The sequence below is a fragment of the Triticum urartu genome, chromosome 5, assembly GCF_003073215.2.
Source record: "Triticum urartu cultivar G1812 chromosome 5, Tu2.1, whole genome shotgun sequence".
Classification (NCBI taxonomy): domain Eukaryota; kingdom Viridiplantae; phylum Streptophyta; class Magnoliopsida; order Poales; family Poaceae; genus Triticum; species Triticum urartu.
In genome coordinates this window covers 471,250,371-471,272,372 of record NC_053026.1, presented here as the reverse complement: position 1 = coordinate 471,272,372, position 22,002 = coordinate 471,250,371, and the positions used below count along the sequence as shown (strand labels likewise).

The 22,002-nt window shown below is 44.2% G+C and overlaps 1 protein-coding gene across 1 annotated transcript; it reads right to left on the bottom strand.

Moving 5' to 3' along the window:
- Positions 1-13,215: 13,215 nt before the first annotated feature.
- Positions 13,216-17,236, bottom strand: LOC125507174. Its single transcript, XM_048671839.1, has 2 exons — positions 17,009-17,236; positions 13,216-13,833 (listed from the first exon to the last, which is right to left on the bottom strand). Exons 1-2 carry the CDS (start codon positions 17,234-17,236, stop codon positions 13,216-13,218), a joined length of 846 nt encoding a protein of 281 aa, XP_048527796.1.
- Positions 17,237-22,002: the final 4,766 nt, after the last annotated feature.

Below are 22,002 nucleotides of genomic sequence, written 5' to 3'. Positions count from 1 at the left end.
GCCACCCGCCGCCGAGGTCATCCGCGGCGGCATGAAGAGACCGCGCGCGAGGCCGCTGGTCGGAGGAGCTCCGGCGGAGGCAAGGCCAACGCCACCCGGGCTAGGGTTTGTGGCGGCGGCGGCGACGGGGGCGGGGGGGGGGGGGGGGGGGGGGGGGGGGGGGGGGGGTCGCGGCTATAGGACGGGGTGAGCGGGGTGCCGGCGCGTGCGTTCATGGGTGCGGGTCGCCAGCGCCGGCGCGCGGGGCTTTGGAGGGGGAGAAGAAGAGCGCAGCGCGAGCGTCGAGTGTGCCGTGCGTGGAAGCGGGCGCCGCAAATACACCGCGCGAGGTACCGCTTCCTGCCGCGTGCCCAACTGGTTATACCGCGCGCGCGGTTATTGCGCACCCGCTGGAGCCATCCGCCGGGTTGCGCGCGCGCGCTAAAGTGGGTATATTTAGGACGCGACGCCTGTTTAGCGCGCCTGTTGAAGATGCTGTAAGGTTGTAGAGTGTGATGTAAATAAACACCACGTCTAAATACGTGAAATGGATACCCTCTACTCGTCGTCCCCGGTCGATCTAGACCCTGGATCCGTTTGGCATACCAGGAAATAGATGATCCTGGCCGGGATATACCTTTACTCTAACTGAATAGGTTGTCCCAATCCTTTCAGATGTGTGTTCAGGTGGAGGCGGAGGGCGCCGTCTCGCGCCCAAGGCGGAGACTGGCCGCTGGTGCACAAGCGACAGTGGACAGTCATCTTCTTGTCGTCGGTGAGCTCCTTCGCGAGCATCACCACAGAAACGGAGGGGCGGCCTGCACGTCCCGCGTGGCAAAGCAGATGGGGGCGACGCGGCTGGAGGAGCAACTTGGCGAGCGGTAGAGCACGTCCGCGCCGGACAGGCCGAGCCCCTCGAGCACCAGCTGCGTCGCGCGCCCCAGGCTCGGGTCATCCCACGCCCCGCTGTTGTTTCCCCGCTGCACGGGGACGAGCTGACGGACAGGTTCCAGCTCACGAGCGCGACGGAGCGGTCAGCGGCGAGCCAAAAGTCCATGAGCGCCGTGACGTAGCCGTCCAGCGAGCAGACGTTAGCGTGGCATACGAGCAACAATAGCATGACGGAGAAAAGTAACGTAGCGCTGTTTCTGCGCGAGGCGAGGCGCAGGCCGGACCTTGAACGTGGTGGGTGCCATGAAGTTTATGTCTTCTTTTGGTTTACGTGAGGCGCCTACGCTGGCCGCATGCGTGTGTGTTCAATTGCTCACCGGGCCGCCGGTGTGTGTGTGTGTGTGAATTGCTCGTTGCGAGGGCTAGCTACGTGTATACGACACATGTGGGCAATTGATCTGAAGCTATGTCGCTCCATGGCTCGCGAGTCCATGCCGCCGACGGCGGCATGTGATGTTGGCAGTGGCGGAGGCACGGGAGGGGGGGGGGGCAGGGGCCCGGGCCCTCCCTAACATTAGTCACTTCTTTGTATTTTGGGCATGAACAGTAATTTTTTTGTTATGTTTTCTTAAATCGGGCCCCCCTCAAGATCATAAATTTACGATTCCTGCCTTCGCCACTGGATGTTGGACATGGACGCGCGTGGACGGGGGAGCTGGTTTTGGGAAAATGGTGATGGGCCAGGACGAGCAACACTGTGAAGAGAGAGAGAGAGAGAGAGAGAGAGAGAGAGAGAGAGAGGATTTTTTTTTTTTACATCAGAGGGAGAAAAAGATTGTTGAAGAAGAAGGGTATGACATGTGGGCCTGTATGATCAATGAGAGAAACAAGCTATCCCACTCGAGATTGTCCTGCCAAACAGATGTAGGGTCGGTTTAGGGTTACAAGTGGCTGGGATCGGTGAGGACACGGTATGGACTTCAAGGATTTCAACGTGAGGATTCGTTTGGGTCGCGCTCTACAACCACATGGTTCAAAACAGATTTCACTCGTTGATCGGTGGCGCGCGACGGCCCGATCAAGCTGCTGTACGCTCGATGTACAAGCTCGATTTCCGGTACTAAAAGGAAGTTGTATGCTCGACTCTAGTCTAGTGGCTGCTCGGTATGCTCGAAAAGAAAGCCTGTATATTGAGACGATTGCTTATTCACCATTGACAACACTACAAGAAACCCGTTAATTCATGACGAATTTCTGATGACGTTCTAAGAATTCGTCACAGTCGATGACAATATTTTCTCATCCGTCATGGAAACCGTCATCGATCAGCAAGATGGAATGTGCCTAGAAACTTCGTGAAGCCCATATGACTTTTTTTCCATGAAGAATGCAATTTTATTTTTTAGTAAAAGGAAATCTTATTGGCACTCGATCCCAAGATCTCTTAGGTTAAGAGACTAGCTTGTGATAACTACGCTACCATCCTGACTCAAAGAGCATTCAGACATTTTCCTTTTGATAATACTCCTAAGTACAAGTTTTCGTAAAAAAAAAAAAAAGAGATCTTGCACCTCTCACCTACTTGAATAATTCAATACAAGTTGGTCCAGATATTTTGGTGTGACAGACGGACATAAATAATTGCACTAGTATACAACAACTACATATATATTACTAGACCATGATGGCGCGCGTTGCTGCACCCATCAATTTTGGCATTAGAATGGTTGGAATTCGTATATGCATATGAAGACATTAAACATATAAATGATATGATTGCCCCTAAAAGTTTATGAACGTAATCTATATTAAAAATCTTGTTTTATAAATGATATAATTTCCCCCAAAGTTTAAGAACGTATTCTAAATTGAAAGTATTCAAACAACTGGGAGCAACAACCTCTGAAACTTTCAGGCAAGTACAACCATCATCTGGTAGCTAAAATTGCACAAGACGATACCTACTAAGAAGCCAAATGAGAGAATAGAAACACAGATTCTTGTGCAATTGTAACAAACAGTGGCTACAATTATTGGTTCACATGCATATTTTGGTTCAAGGAAAATCATACTCCCTCCGTCCCATAATATAAGAACGTTTTTGACACTATTGTAGTGTCAAAAACGTTCTTATATTATGGGACGGAGGGAGTAGTAACCACCCCGTGTAATGAAAGTTATTCTGTCAGAGTATGAAATTTGGTGTATCTCTATCTTGCGTAAGTTACTGTATTTAAGACCTCATCACCGGGAATGCGATGTACGACAATATTTCCTGCTCCCATCAACAACGCCTCATAGCAAATAGGGGTACAACAAATAGCAGTTTGGGAGAACATCCGCGAACAGTTTTATTTATAATCAATTCATGTATCACTTGAGTAGCAGTACAAATATACACATAGTGCTGAAGATTTTACGAAACATGTAATAAGGAATAAATGAGTTGAACTGATTGCAATCCAATGTGGAATCAACAAATCTCTTAAATAACTTCTCCCAAGCAGAAGATTTGTGTACTCCCTTTGGCTCATGTTCTACCATCTCCAACACTATTTGCTTCTCTGCCAAGAAAATAATATGTAATTATAGCAATAAATTAGTAAGAGTACTTTGTAATGCTATCACTGTAGAATTGATTACCTACATTTAGTGTACAATTTTATGATACATACATAAGGAATGTGGAAAAGATTCAGTGTGATATTACAATAATCCACGCCAGCAATATATCTTGTGACACAAACACGCATCATATATATTTTCTTTTGGAAAGTGCAAAACTTTGGTATTCCCGTCGGGCATTATATCACAGGTCAATCAAGTTCTCCACTGAAATCAAAGCCTCATCTCTCCCACGTTGTTTCCCTTATAGGAAACAACTCCTGTGAAGAAGCAAGCTCTTCTTCTGCTTTAGGAATGAGAAGATACTTGTGAATAGGCCAAAAGTAAGATGATATGTCTTCTAGCCGAACCAGTGTCTACATTCAGGCTCAAGTACTATGCATCGAATTTAAGCTACATCACAAGGAAATCAACCTGGAAACATGATAGGAAAAACTACAGCTTTGATGGTATAGAAATAGTAACATTGATGCCACATTTTGTTTCTTGGATAGAGGTTCGTTTGCAAGATCTGGAAGTAGGTCTAAAAGATTTGGTAAGTAGACATAGCGTGTGCTCCAACAACAATTATATGAAACACGCTGTTTTGATGGGTTGGAGTCAAGGTTAATCAAAATAATATACTCTTGTTGATTATTATATACATTGGGAACAAATGGGCATCAAATGCGAGAATCAAATTTACCTTCAAGGGATCTTTCAAAAACTATTTACCTTCAAGGACACCTATGTACTCTTCATTTAGAGGGAAATGTGGCCAGAGGCATCATGCAGTACTCCAGACTTGATCTTACTTTTCCATGTTTCCTGTATCTAATGCGAGCCAATGATTTTCCTCAATGTGTTATACTGTGTATTTAGGAATGAAATTATCAGGGAAATTATTAGCGCTTGTTCGCTTATTGATAGAGCAACCGGGTTATGATTTTCACACATTTGACTTTATTGTTGTAAGCAATCTGTGGAATACATCAACAGACACTACCATGTCATGAATGATACACATACATATCAATAATTCTCATTGCAGGTTGCCAGAGAAAGAACGCTTAGTTACATGGATAGTAAAACATGAAGAGACGGGGCTTGGCTGGCCCCGTGAAGAAATTACCAGGCATGCAATTGTCAGATGAAGACCAATCCAAGCAAGATATGAGAAAGAACCTTCGGAATTAGCCTGAACCGATAGACCAAAAGCAAGATGTACACTGCTTGTACAAAATTAAGGCCTCTTTTGATTCATAGGATATGATTATCATAAGAATAGGAATCTTGTAGGAAATAAGATGACATGTATCTCAAATCCTATGAGTAGGAAATAGGAAACAAGATGTCATTTGGTTGACACCAAAGGAATTTTTCCATTGAGTCTAGGCTCTTTTTTATTTTCCTATGAAATGTGGAGGATAGAAACCAATCCTATGTAGGAATAGGAATCCATTCCTATGAACCAAAGGGTTCTAAAAGAAAAAATCCTATAAAAATCCTATCCTGTAGAATTCCTATAAAATTCCTCTAAACCAAAAAAGGCCTAATATTGAAAATAAATCAAAGGAATTGTTAGGTTAAAGATGGAATTGTAGGGAAAATTCTGCAGTAAGGTCGAAGATGGAGGGGCTACTTTAGTCAATAACTATAGCTGCTCAAGGTGTTACTGCAGGAGGAAGAAGGGGAACATGAGACACGAGAGCGTGAGGGATATTATATATATATATATATATATATATATATATATATATATGACTCCAAGCAATATATATGTGTGTGTGTGTATATATATATATATGACTCCTCTTCTGTACTCCTGGGAGTATGTACTCTCATTCTCAATATATCTCATATACGCATTAATTATACCTCTTTATTATTCTTAATATACTTTATTAAATATTCTAAGATACCCCAATATGAGTTTTGTTGAAAAAATATTATCTGTGATGTACTTTTTGTAATATACCTTTTTCACGTACAAACACATCAGTATATACGTAAACATTTAAAAATATGTAGACTCATATGCATTTTTTCATGAAACTCATTTTGGGGTATCTAATAATTACTAATGAAGTATATTAAAAATAATAAAATGGTATAAAAGATTCATCTATGTGGTATATGAGAAGCGGGAGTACTCCCAGTAGTACACAACCATTTTCCTATATATATATATATATATATATATTCATCACCCAGGGTGCAGAATAAATTATTCTTCACCTGAGATAATCTTACAATCATTTCATAATTAAATTACGTTTGGAATTCAAATAGTTACATTTCTATTGATTCACTACGTAAAATCTAACATAAGAAAATAAAAATATAGGTCATAAGACAAGAAAATTTATAGTTTATGTGTATTTTAGACTATGTTTTTACGTTTGTAATTTTACATAACATAAAATATTTTTTATGACGATTATATATTTTCTTACGGTCACTTTTTGTGTCGGAAATAAGACAAAAAACTTACGGAACGTAAAATTACGGTGCATTGATGGTAAAATAGAAGGAGTGAAGAATAACTATTTCTCAACCAGAGTGACGAATAGCGCGACCCTATATATATAGTATATAACAATGATTAGGTAGTATATATACTAATTTTTCAGTAGTATGTACCATGTTTTGAGTATGCTCTTTTTTACATACAAATATGTAAGTATTTCACAAATATAATAAAAACTATGGGTTCATATGTAATTTTTTAATATAACTTGCTTTGAAATATCTTAGATATATTATATGAACATATTTAAAATAATAAAATAATATATATAATATCACATGGTAGTATATGAGATATGTGGAGTAACTACCACCGGGTGGTAGGATGGATTTTTCCTATATATATATATATATATATAGGCGGATGAACTTGAGTACGTGTAGGTTTTCGAAATAGTATCCGCATCCATTAATCGCCACCGGCAAGTGGCGCGCATTACCTATCATAAATGAGTAATAGGAACGGATGCTTTGGTGGCTTAATTACAGCGGATCGACTTCAATTGCCACTCAATGCCTACAACGCTACTTTTCCCTTCTGCACCAGCTGCCTATGCGTGCATCGCTTCTCCCTCGCATCGATTGGCAAGGTCCGCACCGCGTCGCCTCGCTCCACGTCAGTCTCTCGTACAGTACATGTGCTCGATTGGATCGAGGCTCAATCGCGAGAAGAGGAAGGTGGAGCAAGGATTGTTGGGTGGGCTTCATGCAAGAGCAAGGGCCCAATTAACTACAGGCCTTCAATTTTGTTGCGAGAGTAGCTCCCAGTCCGGTAGCCAGAAGTAGTGCGCATCTGTTTGATTAGACGGCCGAAAACTCCTAAAACAGTAGATCCGACGGCCAAAAATGCTAATGGTCTGAGATGGCTGGAAAAGCGCTCAGTTTTAATGTATCTAAATGTGATGGTTACTCATAAAAATATGAATATAATTTGTTAACTTCATCTAGATGGGAATCAACAGTCTTACATTTTTTTATCTAATAAAACCGCCATGGTTGGTCTGTCCGTTGGTGAGGAGAAGCTGATAGAACAAGTGATCCGGCTTTTAGCGAGCCGGCTTAAGTTTCTCTTGACAGATATTATTTCACCAAACCAAAGCGCCTTTGTTCCGGGGCAGCTCATCACGAATAATTTTCTTGTGGCTTTTGAATCATATCATGCAATTAAGACAAAAACAGTTGGTAAATATGGTACTTGTGCGGTGAAACTTGATATGCACAAGGCTTACGACCGGGTCGAGTGGTGTTTTCTGGAGAAGGTTTTACTAAGACTGGGGTTTAGGCCCAGCTGGGTGGCATTGATTATGGAGTGTGTAAAATCTGTAAGGTACCAAGTCCGAGTTGATAATGATTTATCTGACTATTTTGTTCCGTCCAGGGGTCTTAGACAGGGGGATCCGCTCTCGCCATACTTATTCTTGCTTTGTGCTGAAGGCCTTTCTAGCTTGATTATGCATGAAGAGGAGGCGGGTAATTTGCTTGGAGTTCGGGTTTGCCGGGACGCCCCACCGGTTTCACATCTACTGTTTGCCGATGACTCTCTTATCCTTATGAGGGCCGATGCAGCAAATGCTAATAGTCTTCGGAGAGCACTGGACGATTACTGTGCTGCCTCGGGACAACTGTTGAGTGAAGCTAAATCAAGTATTTTCTTTAGCCCCTGTACCCCTGTTGAAACTCGAGTGGAGGTGTGCACAACTCTAAATATTATGGCGGAGGCGATCACGGACAAATATTTGGGACTACCCCCAATTATGGGAATTGACAGGTTAGATTGTTTTCAACATCTTATTGACAGAGTTCTGTGCAGAATAAGGGGATGGAAAGAAAAATTGTTATCTGTGGGAGGTAGGGAGGTCTTGCTGAAGGCAGTGATACAGGCTATCCCGTCGTATGCTATGTCAATTTTTAAATTGCCCAAACAGGTGTGCAATAGCATTACAACGGCCATGTCTAAATATTGGTGGGGCGATGATGATATAAAAAACATATGCATTGGTTTGCATGGTGGAAGATGTGTGTTTCAAAAGAGAAAGGAGGCATGGGATTCAGAGACTTGCACTGTTTTAATATGGCACTTTTGGCTAAGCAGTGTTGGAGGTTGTTGTCTGAACCAGAATCACTTTGTGCGAGAGTGTTGAAGGCTAAATATTTTCCTGAGGGCGACCTTCTGAATTGTAGTCTTAAGAAGGGTAGTTCTTATACATGGCAGAGCCTATGAAGTGGGATACAAACTTTCAAGAGAGGGCATATATGGAGAGTAGGGGATGGCTCTCAAATAAACATATGGGAGGATCCATGGATCCCAACCAGCCCTACACGGGGAGTAATGACCCCGAGGGGTAATATTGTTATCACACGTGTCTCTGAGTTGATAGATGAAGAGAATAGAGTTTGGGATGAGCAGTTGCTTAATGAATTATTTTGGCCAGTCGATGTACATCGTATTCTGAATATACCTCTGGCTATAGGTATGATGAATGATTTTGTCTCTTGGCACTGCAATAAGAACGGTATTTTTTCTGTACGGTCAGCTTATCATGAAGAGTGGGAACACCAACATGGACGAAAGTTGAGAATGACAAACTCAGTTCAATCCTCAAGTACTAGTCCTATTTGGAGTACCATTTGGAAATTAAGTGTACCCGCCAAGATAAAGATTGTGAGAGTTCCCTTGTCTGGGGGTTCTAGAAAATAGACATATGATCACGAGTTCGCAATGTCCTATGTGTAGTATCGATTGTGAGAGTATTAAACATGCCCTATTCTTATGCCCACGAGTACAAGATGTGTGGCGCATCCTAGGTCTAGGACAATTGGTGGCTGAGGTATGTATTGCACAACGTGAGGGAGGATCAGTACTAGATGACATGTTTCTGTCCAAGAGCAGCCTACAGGCAACGGTGACGGGAGTCCAACGCAATGCACTGGTGGCAACCACTGTATGGTATGTGTCGTGGGAGCGTCGCCGCTACACCCACGAGGAGTTTCTACAGGACCCGTCCAGATCGGCGCAGGCTATTGCAGCTCTAGCTAAAAATTTCACGAGAGCTAGAAATAAGAACACAAAGATCAGGAGGCACGGCTGGGAGAGGCCACCTGAGGGAATTATAAAATTGAACGTCGACACGGGATTTGAGATGGACAGCGGCTCTGGGAGTACAGGAGCTATCCTGCGAGATGACATGGGAAATTTTATAGTTGCTTCGTGCGGGGACATTACCTTTGTGGAGGATGCGGCGATGGCAGAAGCAAGGGCTTTGAGAAATGGGTTGTTACTTGCTAATGATATGGGTTGCAACAAACTTTATGTCGAAGCGGACTGCATGGAGGTGATTGATGTTATGCAGAACGGCGGGAACTTCCTCGGACATGCGGCGGCAATCTATGAAGAATGTACTTTCTTAGCTCGTAATTTTAGTTTTATTGTTTTTAATCACTGTCCTAGAGAAGCCAATATGGCGGCCGATGTGTTGGCTAGGAATTTGGAGTCCTCTCGAACTATTGTTTGGAAGTTGGAGCCTCCGGGTTTTCTAGTGGACGTCCTATCAAACGATGTATCTTTATTTTCACATGAAATATAAACCGCCATGATGGCTTTCCCTAAAAAAAAGTGATCCGGCTTTGCTTTGTTTTTTTAGCGTCGTCCAAACCGTCACGGCATGCTGCTGTTTTTGTTAGAAGAAATAACAGCTCCTGCTGATGTGGCAATCCAGTGTGAGGGAAAACTCGCGCTGTGATTGGTTGAACATACCGTCCCACGGATCGCTATTCCAAACCGTCAGATACTCTGAGATCCAACGGCTAGCAAACCTCCCCCTCTTTCTAGTCTGTTCTGCAGCCCGCCCACGTGTTGTCTTCTCTTCCAGAGAAATCCTCCCAGACTCCTCTGGTTCCCCAAATCTCGCCGTTGAACCAGCACCCTCTCCAGCCGCACCACCCGCCGCCAGCCCGCCGTACTCACCTCCTCCCCTTCTGGCTCCTCGCCGTCCTGCCCACATCCCCCGCCTCCCACCGTGCCCATCTACCCCACAATCGGCCGCGCCCCTATGCACACCGCATCGCCACAGTGCCCTCACCCCCAGCCGGATCCCGTCGAGATCTATGAGCCCACGACAACTGTGGGTAGATCACAGCGCGGTCATACCCATCCCTCACCTCTAGCCTCCCCTACCCCTTTCTCTCCCCACCTGCCTGATCCAGGCGTCCCCTACCCCTTTCTCTCCCCACCGGCCTGATCCAGGCGTCGGTGCCCTTGATGCAGGTTGTGCCCGTGTCACCATGTCGAGCGAGCGGGCTCGTTGGTGGGCGCGCCGAACTATTGCTTGGACGACGAGATCCCAGGGCAATGGGTACTGGTGCTCGAGGTCCCAGTGCAATGGATACTGGTGCGGCCACTCCTTGTAATCCCGTCCAGCTCCGCGCATCTGATGTACTAAAGTGGCACCAAATCGAGCTAAAACGGCGAGCAGCGCCAAGGACACCGGAGTCGCGCCATCCATCATGAATAGACGGGATGTGGAGAATCTCCGGCGAGCGATGGGCGGAGATGGAGTGGGGGGCTGTGGCCTTCGTTGCAAATGACCTTTTGTAATATTTTAGTTTTTAGCGGTCCGTTTTGCCTTTGCTCCTTATGTAATTTGCTTTTATTTGACGATGATATGTGCAGAAATATTAAGGAAATCTAATGGTCTGTAAGTACGAATTGGACCCAAACTAATTGGCAGCTGATTCGGTCGAAAGAATATTGAGCTATAAAAACTTAGTTTGAAACCCTATTTGGGCTAATTCATGGGCTGGAATTCTATTTGGGCCATTTGCCACAAAGGCTATAACAAAATTATTGGGCCAAAATTTGAAACAATTGGGCCGCCATGTCAAATCCTTGTTGGCCGCCATGTAATACGTTGATGTGAAATGCATGGTTAACGCCGTTATCTAATACTAACCTGTGACGGTCAAGAACCGTCATGGATCCATGACGGATTTGGCAATCCGTCAAGGAGTGCATGGTGGCCAAATTATGACGCGATATACATGACGGATTCAGAATCCGTCATGAATGCCCTATCTTGACGGTTATGCATAATTGTGACAGTCCGAGTCCGTCATGTATTAACACATTCCTTGTAGTGCAAGCTCGGCTATTGCTCATTTGCCATCGAACAAACCAATGTTGCTCTTGTGCTGCTTACAAGCTCGTTTCTTTGCCAATTTGTCATCAACCGTTTAAGTCGGTGTGAACCACTTCTGTCAAAGTAAGCAAAATGACGATTTTGCCCTCAATGGCAAATGACCATGCTGAACCAGTTCTATTCAAATTAACATACTGAGATTACGTATTTCTAAAAAAAATTGGTAGCACCTGTCTTGTAATTTTAGATCGAACAATTTATGAGAATAATATAATATTTTCATCATAACACGTAACAAGGATAATAGGTAGCACCTTGCTGCAGCTAGCTTGCATGACAATAACATATTGGGACATTTCCATTTTCCCCCTAATTTTCGTCTGACCTCATCGTTACCTCTAAATAAAAACATGCTCAATTATGCCCCTCTTCCGTCATGTGCCATTATAGAAATACCCTTCCGTGCCGTTTCCGTTTGGTCAAAGGGGTTTGACCGTCATTGAAACGTTTCCGGCTGACGGCAGCGCATCGGCTCTCTCCTCACTCTTTCATCCCGGCTCATTTTGCCTCTTCCACCATTGTTACACTTCGCTATGTATGTCCATATCTATTGCTCTGGAATATATCCCTTAGTTTTCTCTTCTATTAAGCATCTCAGAATGGCTATGCTTCTCTTATTTTTGTGTGTGGGTATACAGTTTGGCATTGGAGTTGCTCCAGGATCTCCTGCTATAAAGCCTGATCATGCATGCACAACTCTTTTTTGTCTTTTAATTTGTATGGTACCTCATATACCCCCTCTTGCTAATGCAGTGTCCACATGTCATGTACTTATCATCCACCATGATTGGTCATGTTTTACTGACTCTTTCTTAATTATTATTGTTGGCATCATAGTTTGCAGGTGGATTTAATTTTTTTGGTGCTTAGCCATGCTTTGGTTTTGATTAATCATCCAATATCTGCCGTCATCTTTTATTTAGATGTATCATTTGTTGCTATGCTTTTGTGTGTAGTACACAAGTGATGGGATTTATGTAGAGCTTTAATTTTCTTCTGACAGCATTTGAAAGTTTTTTCTTTTTGCATTGCAAACACCCAACTTAGACTTCATTTTAGCAAAGGTGGTGTACCATGGATGTCATAATTGTTTGGCAAATAATTGTGAAAATACCGTTTCAGTTTTCCTATGTGAACCGCCGAATGCCAATCATCATTTTTGCCTATATTTTAGACAGGTACTTCCTGTTGTTGAAGGAGCCAAGGAGGTCGTAGGTCCGAAATACTTGATTCTCGTGTATGTTCTCATATATATAAATATATATATATATATATATATATATATATATATATATATATAGTTATCTGTGCTCTCAAATTTCTGCTCCATTTGTACTTGCTAATGTTGGTTTCCATTTTTTGATTTTCAGAATATGTTCCATAAAAGCAGAGCACGCTTTCTTTCTGTTCATTCTTCCATGGTGCATTTTATATAAGCAGGAACTACTTTACTGTTTATTCTACGAATACATAATGATGTAGTAGAATGGCTGGGTCCAAAACGTTCTGTTTGCACTACAGATTTACGCTGATACAATTTGGATACAGCGTTCCAGCTTAAATATTTTGGTTCAGCTCGGCTAGACTCAGCTAATCATTGTATCCACTTTGCGCTGCCCATCTTTGGCAGTACATTTTGCCTGTATACATCCTATGCAACTGTTTTGTATACAGTTTTTCACCTTGATTGAAAAACACAATGTTGACTGTTGAAGTCACCGTATTTTTGTCTCAGTTAAGCAACGTTGGTTTTTTTTTTTTACTTAGCTTTGCGCTACTATCCGAATCTAAGTTATTCCTAGTGATAATAATAATTCGAGATGTCGATTTCCATCCATTAAAAAAGACACTCTTTGGCAGGAATAACAGAGTAGTAAATCAAACACCTTCATTCCAAAATATAAAGATACGAGTACATGGAATCTACAGCCGTCTGCTAGAAAATAAAGATACTTTCCAGAATACAGAATACTTTCGAGGCGTCGATTTCCATCCATCAAACAGATGCTCAGCCGGATCACATCAAAAGGCTCTCGTCTCCCACATCCTTGATCATATCTTGCCTCTCGCGTCTGGGAACAGCTGTCCAGACAAGTTTCACCTCCACAAGTGCGGAACCTAATCTATAATGCATCATCTCATTGGATCGTCCTAAAGGTACGATGATGTTTTTATTAAAAACATCACCAACGCTACGACCGGTGACAAGGAGCACCAACTTTCTACCAAGTGGGACAGCTACAACATGCCGACTCAAGGGAACGGTTCCTGCCTCAATCTCTGCTGCTGCTTTACCACCGTTGTAAAGATCCATACTATACTCATAATTCTTGGTAGTCCAGGCGGCAACTCTTGAGACACTACACGGTCCCTTCAAAATATTGACTTCAATGGTAGCTTCAATGGGATATACAACATACGCACATCTCACTTCCACCCTACTCAGATAACTATTTAGACTCACACCCATGGTCTGCTTATCATTAGGGAGGCGGGCCCTGTTGAAAACGATCACACCTTTGCTGAAATCTTCAACCTCACCTCCATCACGGACTATCTTTAAATTCATCTCAAAATATATTCTGTCTGCCGGAACAAGCCCTCGGCATGGATCCATCAAAGTTAACTTGCCATCCTGCAAAAAGAAAATTCAACCAAAATAATCTTTCCATGTGTTTTGGAGCCATACATAAGCATAGGAAAAGATTGGAGGCACAAATACATACCGCCGAGGTGATGAGTTGGGGATCATCCCTTTCACGCCTGAAGAGATAAACACATCTATAGTCGACCTGGTCTCTTGCTACAACGGTACCAAAAACTTTTATCGGGAAGCCAACTTCCGATTCCTTTACTTTCAAGGTAATGACATTTACACATGATCCTACGATCGAGTTACATATTGGTGAAGGAATCATGTTAAGCCGCGGACCACGACAAAAATCAGCTGTGGATAGAGGCCACAATCACAAATCAAAACCAACATGTTGTTGAGGAACGTTGCAGAAAACAAAATTTTTCCTACTCGTTTCACCAAGATCCATCTAGGAGTTCATCTAGCAACGAGTGATTAGATGCATCTACGTATCTTGTAGATCGCGAGCGGAAGCGTTCAAAGAACGGGGATGATGTAGTCGAACACGACGTGATTCAAATCACCGATGATCAAGCACCGAACGGACGGTGCCTCCGCGTTCAACACACGTACGGAACGGATGACGTCTCCTCCTTTCTTGATCCAGCAAGGGGGGAAGAGGGTTTGATGAAGATCCAGCAGCACGACGGCGTGGTGGTGGATGCAGGGCGTCACAGTAGCAGGGCTTCGCCTATACTACGAGAGAGAGACGTAACGGGGAGAGAGGAAGCACCAAAGGCTGAGGTATGAAATCCCTCCTCTCCCCCACTATATATAGGAGGGCCAAGGGGGGGGGTGCGCAGCCTAGGAGATCCAATCTCCTAGGTGCGGCGGCCAGGGGAGGGTTTCCCTCCCCCCAAGGCACCTCGGGGTGCCTTCCACCACTTGGACTCCTCCGTGGTGGAAACCCTAGGCGCATGGGCCTAGTAGGGCTGGTGCCCTTGGCCCATGAAGGCCAAGGCGCACCCCCTACAGCCCATGTGGCCCCCCGGGACAGGTGGCCCCACCCGGTGGGCCCCCGGGACCCCTCCGGTGGTCCCGGTACAATACCGATAACCCCGAAACTTGTCCCGATGGCCGAAACAGCACTTCCTATATATAATTCTTTACCTCCGGACCATTCCGGAACTCCTCGTGACGTCCGGGATCTCATCCGGGACTCCGAACAACATTCGGGTTACTGCATATTCATATCTTTATAACCCTAGCGTCACCGAACCTTAAGTGTGTAGACCCTACGGGTTCGGGAGACAAGCAGACATGACCGAGACGACTCCCCGGTCAATAACCAACAGCGGGATCTGGATACCCATGATGGCTCCCACATGCTCCACGATGATCTCATCGGATGAACCACGATGTCGAGGATTAATCAACCCCGTATACAATTCCCTTTGTTAATCGGTATGTTACTTGCCCGAGACTCGATCGTCGGTATCCCAATACCTTGTTCAATCTCGTTACCGGCAAGTCACTTTACTCGTACCGTAATGCATGATCCCGTGATCAACCACTTGGTCACCTTGAGCTCATAATGATGATGCATTACCGAGTGGGCCCAGTGATACCTCTCCGTTATCCAGAGTGACAAATCCCAGTCTCGATCCGTGTTAACCCAACAGACACTTTCGGAGATACCTGTAATGCACCTTTATAGTCACCCAGTTACGTTGTGACGTTTGATACACCCAAAGCACTCCTACGGTATCCGGGAGTTACACGATCTCATGGTCAAAGGAAAAGATACTTGACATTGGAAAAGCTCTAGCAAACGAACTACACGATCTTTGTACTATGCTTAGGATTGGGTCTTGTCCATCACATCATTCTCCTAATGATGTGATCCCGTTATCAATGACATCCAATGTCCATAGCCAGGAAATCATGACTATCTGTTGATCAACGAGCTAGTCAACTAGAGGCTTACTAGGGACATATTATGGTCTATGTATTCACACGTGTATTATGATTTCCGGATAATACAGTTATAGCATGAATAAAGACAATTATCATGAACAAAGAAATATAATAATAATGCTTTTATTATTGCCTCTAGGGCATATTTCCAACACATGTATGCTCATCAAATGAGTACCTAAAGAAGATTAACGAATGAAACAATTATGAAAATACTCACACTCTTTGTCAAGGTCAAAGAAGGCTAGGTTGAATATGTCGAATCGGGTACGGGTGTAAGCGTTGACCTTAGGATCGTATCCCGTAAACTCTTGACATCGAACTATGTCAAGAGCCTGCAAAGCCTTTTCCTCGAATTCAAGCTCTTGCATTAAACATTGGGTCTCACTGCATGGCAACTCCTGCTTGTCCACAACACGAGGGTAAGACTTTGTTGTTAATCCGCCAGAGCAACAATGAAATAAGTGTAGAAGATGACCATAGGATTTTGTTATTGATGTCACAATGAAACAAGTCATAAGATAAATGACTCTATAGTGGTAAGGTTGCATTACGTGAAAAGAGTGGATCAATCAAGGAACATACCTTGTCGCTCGAACATGTTGTGGAATATTGCAATCGCTTTGCTATCATTTCTCCATCTAATTCCGGAGGAAAGACACTCTTGATGTTGAAGATATTACAAATTTCACGCGGAGATTTCCCCTTTATCTTACTAGCAATAGTCTGGCAAGCTAGGTCAATCAGTCCTCTTATTTGAAGATATTCCGAAGCCTGCAAGTAGTAATGCAAAGCTTAAAGAAATGAATGAGATATGGCATCTTTTTGCTAAGGAGTTGATTGAGCTCTAAGATAATTCTCATTCGAATGAGCAAAACTGTTTGTTGCTATATGGGCATGACTCATATCATAGATAATACTAGTGGCGGAGCTAGGAACCGACGATGCCTTGGACCAAAATCTTACATATCCTTGGTTTCATACCGGGGAGGGTGTAGCAAATCGATTTATGATCTTTAACACCAGATTGAAATCCAACACTTTTAGTTTTGTTTGTGGTGACATAAGTTCCTCTCTACTATTCTTGAATCAAAAGTTTAGAATTCTCACGAATAAGCTCAATGTGAAAGTATGTATGTACGTACTCACCAGGATGAGATCGAAGAGGGCCTCGTGGTTGAAAGCAGCGATGAAGTCCGCATCCCAGTGGGTCAAAGTCGTGGGATCCGGAGGCGTGCATCTTGGAGTAGTCTATCACCTTGGAGAGTGTGTCGCCTCGGACGGGGAGGCGGATGAGGCAGTAGTTGATTTCGCCGCCGCCGCCGTCGCCGGAAGGGATGATGTGGTTCTCGAAGTCGTGCTTCATCATTATTTTGATTTTCCTGCCGCACTGGGCCTCTGCCTCGGACTCTGACAGCACGAAGTCCACGCCGTCCTCGCTCCGCAACATCACCATCTTCTCCTTTTCCTGCCCCTCCGCCGCCATGGGAGAAGCTAGCTTGCAGAATTGGTTGAGGAGGTCGAGGCGGGGAGGCGGGAGGCGGCGCCGGCGGCCGGCCTTGCTGGTCCCAGCGGGGGTGGAGGAGGAGGAAACCCTGAACTCGCTGATCCGGGTCGTTTTAAAACCCGAGGTTGTATTTTTTTAAATTACTCCTACTACTACTCTGCAAGGGGGAAAGGCGGCGTCAGAGGCGATCTCCTTCCGGAGTTAGATTCCAACCGAAACTGAGGTCGAGAGTCCACACAGGGCTCGGGATCGATCCAGAATCGGACGGAGAGGCGGAGGCAGAGCAGAAAAGAGAGGGATTTCCCGCGTGGATGCATCGTTCGTGGGTCTACTAGCGCCCAACTGTCTTATGGCGTCCCTGGAGCAGGATCCTCGTCACCGGCAAATCCAAGGCCGCCGGCACAGCCCGCCGTGTCCCTCTCTGCTTTAGTTTCACTAGCAAATGTGCCCGTACGTTGTAACGGGAGAACAAAAATCCTCGCACGTTGTTTGAGATCCATCTGTGTTGCCACTTCTCCTCTTCATCACCATCACAGATGGTGGTCTTGTTATCCACCAATTAACAATGCACGCTCTCAATTCCAAGGTGATGAGTTTGATAAACACAGTCTAGCACGCCACTTTCACAAGACCTTCCTACACCGACTTGTAATTTTGTAGACAATGCTTGTGCTTTGCTACGAAATAAATGTTGGTTACTATGAACAACCATTGTCCCGGTCAAGGTACCATTATATGGAGCGTCGGTTATGTTGGATATGATGAGGAGCATTGCACACTTTATCCTTATCCTTTGGCTAATATTATAGGGAAAGTGAGGATTGAGGATTTCTTATCGGAAACACCGGGCGATGAGTTCGATTGGTGGTGCATTGGTGACAGGTGCCAACGGATCATGCAGTGACGGCTTCTTCCTAGCGATGCCCAATAGTGGAGTGTGTCGGTGATGGGCACTGGCTGGTCGATTAGACGTCTCTCCTTGTTCACCCCCCTCTCAATAAATGAAATGTTTTAGCAGTCATATCAATATTAGATCTAGAAGGACTGTCTTAATTTTTTAATGAGTAACGAAAATAGGTCCAAAAATATAAAAACTCTTCAACTATAACAACAATATATTTTCCGATGTCAACGACATTTTTCAGGGAAATTAGTGAATTTGTCTCCTAGAAAATGGATCCATGTTGTTTAGGCTACAACAAACTCATAGTTGATGGTTGTATTGTATCACCACTGATTTCCGTGGGCGTTGGATTAATAGTTCATCCTCTCCCTCTCTCTCTCACAGAGAGATACTCATAGTTATTTTTACCATTGTCACCTCACGAAAGGGTCGATCAGTTACACCTTACACGAAATCACCTGAAACAATGTACATGTGATGTATTTTATTTGGCACCTCGTGTACCTTTATTTTCTTGGTATTGCAAATACGGCCCATATGACTCCAAACAACACCTGCCCCCTTCATCCATGCATGCAGCAATATATAGAGTTCATTCCTTCTTTTAATCCACCAAATTTATTCACTTTTCGGCCCCTTCATCCATGCAGGTAGCCATATAGAGTCCATTCCTTCTTTTAATCCGCCAAATTTGTTCGCTCTATTAATTCCTTTTCTTTCCTTCCCAAGGCACAGCCAACTTTATTCTCTCTATTAATTTTTTTCCTTCTTAAGGGCACATTGAATTTTATTTTATTCTTTCTTTAAATTCCTTTCCTTCCCTAGTTTTATTCCTTCTTTTCAATCCTTTCCTTTCTCCTTATACGTATTTTGATTCCCGGTCTAGCTTATTGAGTTGATTGTTATCTAATAACTTGAAGACGTATATAAATTGATGAGGTTGGACGTAAAAGGGCGATGTAGTACTATTCAATAGACAAACTTACAGTACAAAGCCAGCAGAAGACGTTCTAGCTCAGTTGGCGGTTGGTGAAAGTCCTTTATTGGAGGTTGTGAGTTCAATTCCTTATACCAGGCAAATATTTTTGCCTCCCCATCTCGGACTGCTATTGGGCTGCCTGACACGACCTAGATGGGCCACGGACGGATGGAAAATTAGTACCACCTCGGATAGTAAAAAAATTCAGAAAAAATAATATGGGGTGAACGGATGAAAAAATTGAAAAAACGCACTTGCTTTATTGGTAAATATAGATATATACAATAAATAAATAAATAAATTGGCAGGGGCAGTGCAAAGATGCCCATGCTCACTGAATCATGTGCTCTACTGTCATGTTCTACAGGATTGGATTGGCAAGACTGCAATGTTTTGCAAGAATAGCTACGGCCGATTAAAATCCCTTTTCTTCTTACAAATTGAAACATGTTTGTTTTTGTAATGCGCACAAAAGCTGCACGATGGTCATAACTAGATCTGTATTGATGTACTCGTTCTTGGGTTGCTGTTTCCTTTGTTGGCGTCTCATGGCCATGTCGTGTTGCAGATGTATCAACTGGTTCATCAGACGATGCTTCTCAGACTGGCAAAAGAATAAAGAAGTGCCTTCCAGAGGTACGTCATATAATGCTGATAACAGAATACATAATACCTTTTTTTTAAGAAATCAAAGGGTGGGGGGAGGGTCCCACCTGAATATATATTACTCAAAGAGGCCAGATACCAAGAGAGTGTCGCCCTCTTGGTTGGCTGATCGAGTTCACAAGGAAAACCAGATGGAAAACCTAAACAAGTTGACCCCATTGATGAGGGAAACCAGGCCGAAAACCATACAATAACAGTAGTAGAAAGAAAATGGGTGCCGAAGAGGAAGGCGAAGATAAGCCAGTATACACAGAAGTACCATCACCAACAAAAACACAAGTAGATGTGTGGTGTTGACGAGGGGTCACAATACCAAGACTTTGTGAGCCACCGATCCCCATGGCGCGATATAGGAGCATCCGCAATCAACCAGTTCCGATCCCCATGGTGCAATATAGGAGCATCCACAATCAACAAGTTACCTTCCCACGGTGCGATACAGGAGCATTCACAATCAACGAGTTGTGAATCCCCACGGCACGGAGCATCCACAATCAACGAGTGTCATAGCATAACTGCAGGCCCACGAGAGGGGGCAGGATATTGGAGGAATGCAAGCCGAAGAGAGTGCCTGTGCACATTACTCCACAAAGATCTTTTTTCTAGTTCATTTACTGCCACTTGCTAAATTAATAGGAGGAGCAATTTCAGGAACAGCAGACGGCTGGGCCAAGCAGATTGCTTTTCCCTGTGTCTCCTCTTTTTTCCCCATGCCTGGAAGATCTAGAGGAAGGTTGGGATATGGAGGAGACAGAGGGCAAGGGTTTCGTGTCATGGATTAGTGTCTCGTGCGGTTTTCTTGTGTAATCTTCCTCATTATGATTTCGAAATTTGAAGCTGACTTGTTGCATTTTATCAAAAAAAAATCATGTAAATAGTGATATCTCGCACGTTTATCTTGCACTTGATACTTTTTGGCTTTTTGCCTCCGCAATTCAAATCTTGAACTTCTCTACTTGTGCATACAGGATATCTGGCTTCATATATGCTCCTTTCTGCCAATGGAAGATGCTGCGCGTGCTGCTTGTGTTTCTTGCGTGTTTCGAAGTTCATGGAAGCGCCGTCCCAACCTCAGCTTTCGTATGGAAACAGTGGGTACAATGTAAATGCGCGTGGACAGAGTAAACTGACAAGAGATTACAACAGCAAAGTTAGTCGTATTCTGAGAAGCCACTCGGGCGTCGGTGTGAAGACACTCCACCTTGGATTCTATGGTCCATATGATGGCGACACCAATTCTTGTCTCGATAGTTGCCTCCAGACTGCCATTGCACCCGGGATAGAAGGACTCTCCCTTCGACTGTTGTGTCCAGAGGGTGTTCCATTCTACAAAGAGCCTAAATACAAAATCCCATGCTCACTCTTATCTGATGGGTGTCAAAACTCCATTCGTGATCTAACATTTGTAGGTTGTGCCTTCCACCCCACCGTAGGCTTTGGTTGCATGAGAAGCCTGACGAATCTGTCTCTGAGTTTTGTGCATATCACGGGGGATGAGTTGGGGTTCCTTCTTTCAGGTTCTTTTGGTTTGGAGCTATTGGAACTCAGCTGCTGCCGTGAGATAATTTCCTTGAAGGTACCTTGCCTGCAGCGTCTCAGGTGCCTGAGAGCAGTGGCGGAGCTTGGGCTGAATTTGTGGAGGGGCAAATGGGCTGGAGGGGCAAGAAACATGCTTTTAGGCTGATTTTAATTAGACATATGGGCTGAATACTAGAGGATATTTGCTAACTTTCTTATGGACTGGGGGGGCAATGGCCCAGGTTGCTCTCCACAAAGCTCCGCCACTGGACCTAATGTTATAGCACAAATCCATTATTGATGTACATGAGTGAGATTAGGACTAAACATGACAGCAGAATGTACCGACACAAGATAAGTGCGCACAGGCCCGCTTCAGGTGGCGCCACTAGGTGGCGCCCCAACATCTAGTACTCCTTGATTAGTTGCTATCTTGAAGCCCTGAACTGGGGGACCTCCTATATGACGCAAAATGTACAGGAGCTCGACGCGCAGGGCGAGCCCCGACTGGGCCGTCCAACATGTTTCGCTGAAAAACAATCGAGAGTTCCAAGATGTGATCCCCACGACCTCAGACAATGAAGAAACTAGACAGCAAGCGGTTAGCCACCAAGCCAGACAGTGATAACCGAACATCAAGGTGCAAAACTTTATAAGAACACAAAGAAGCGTCAAGAA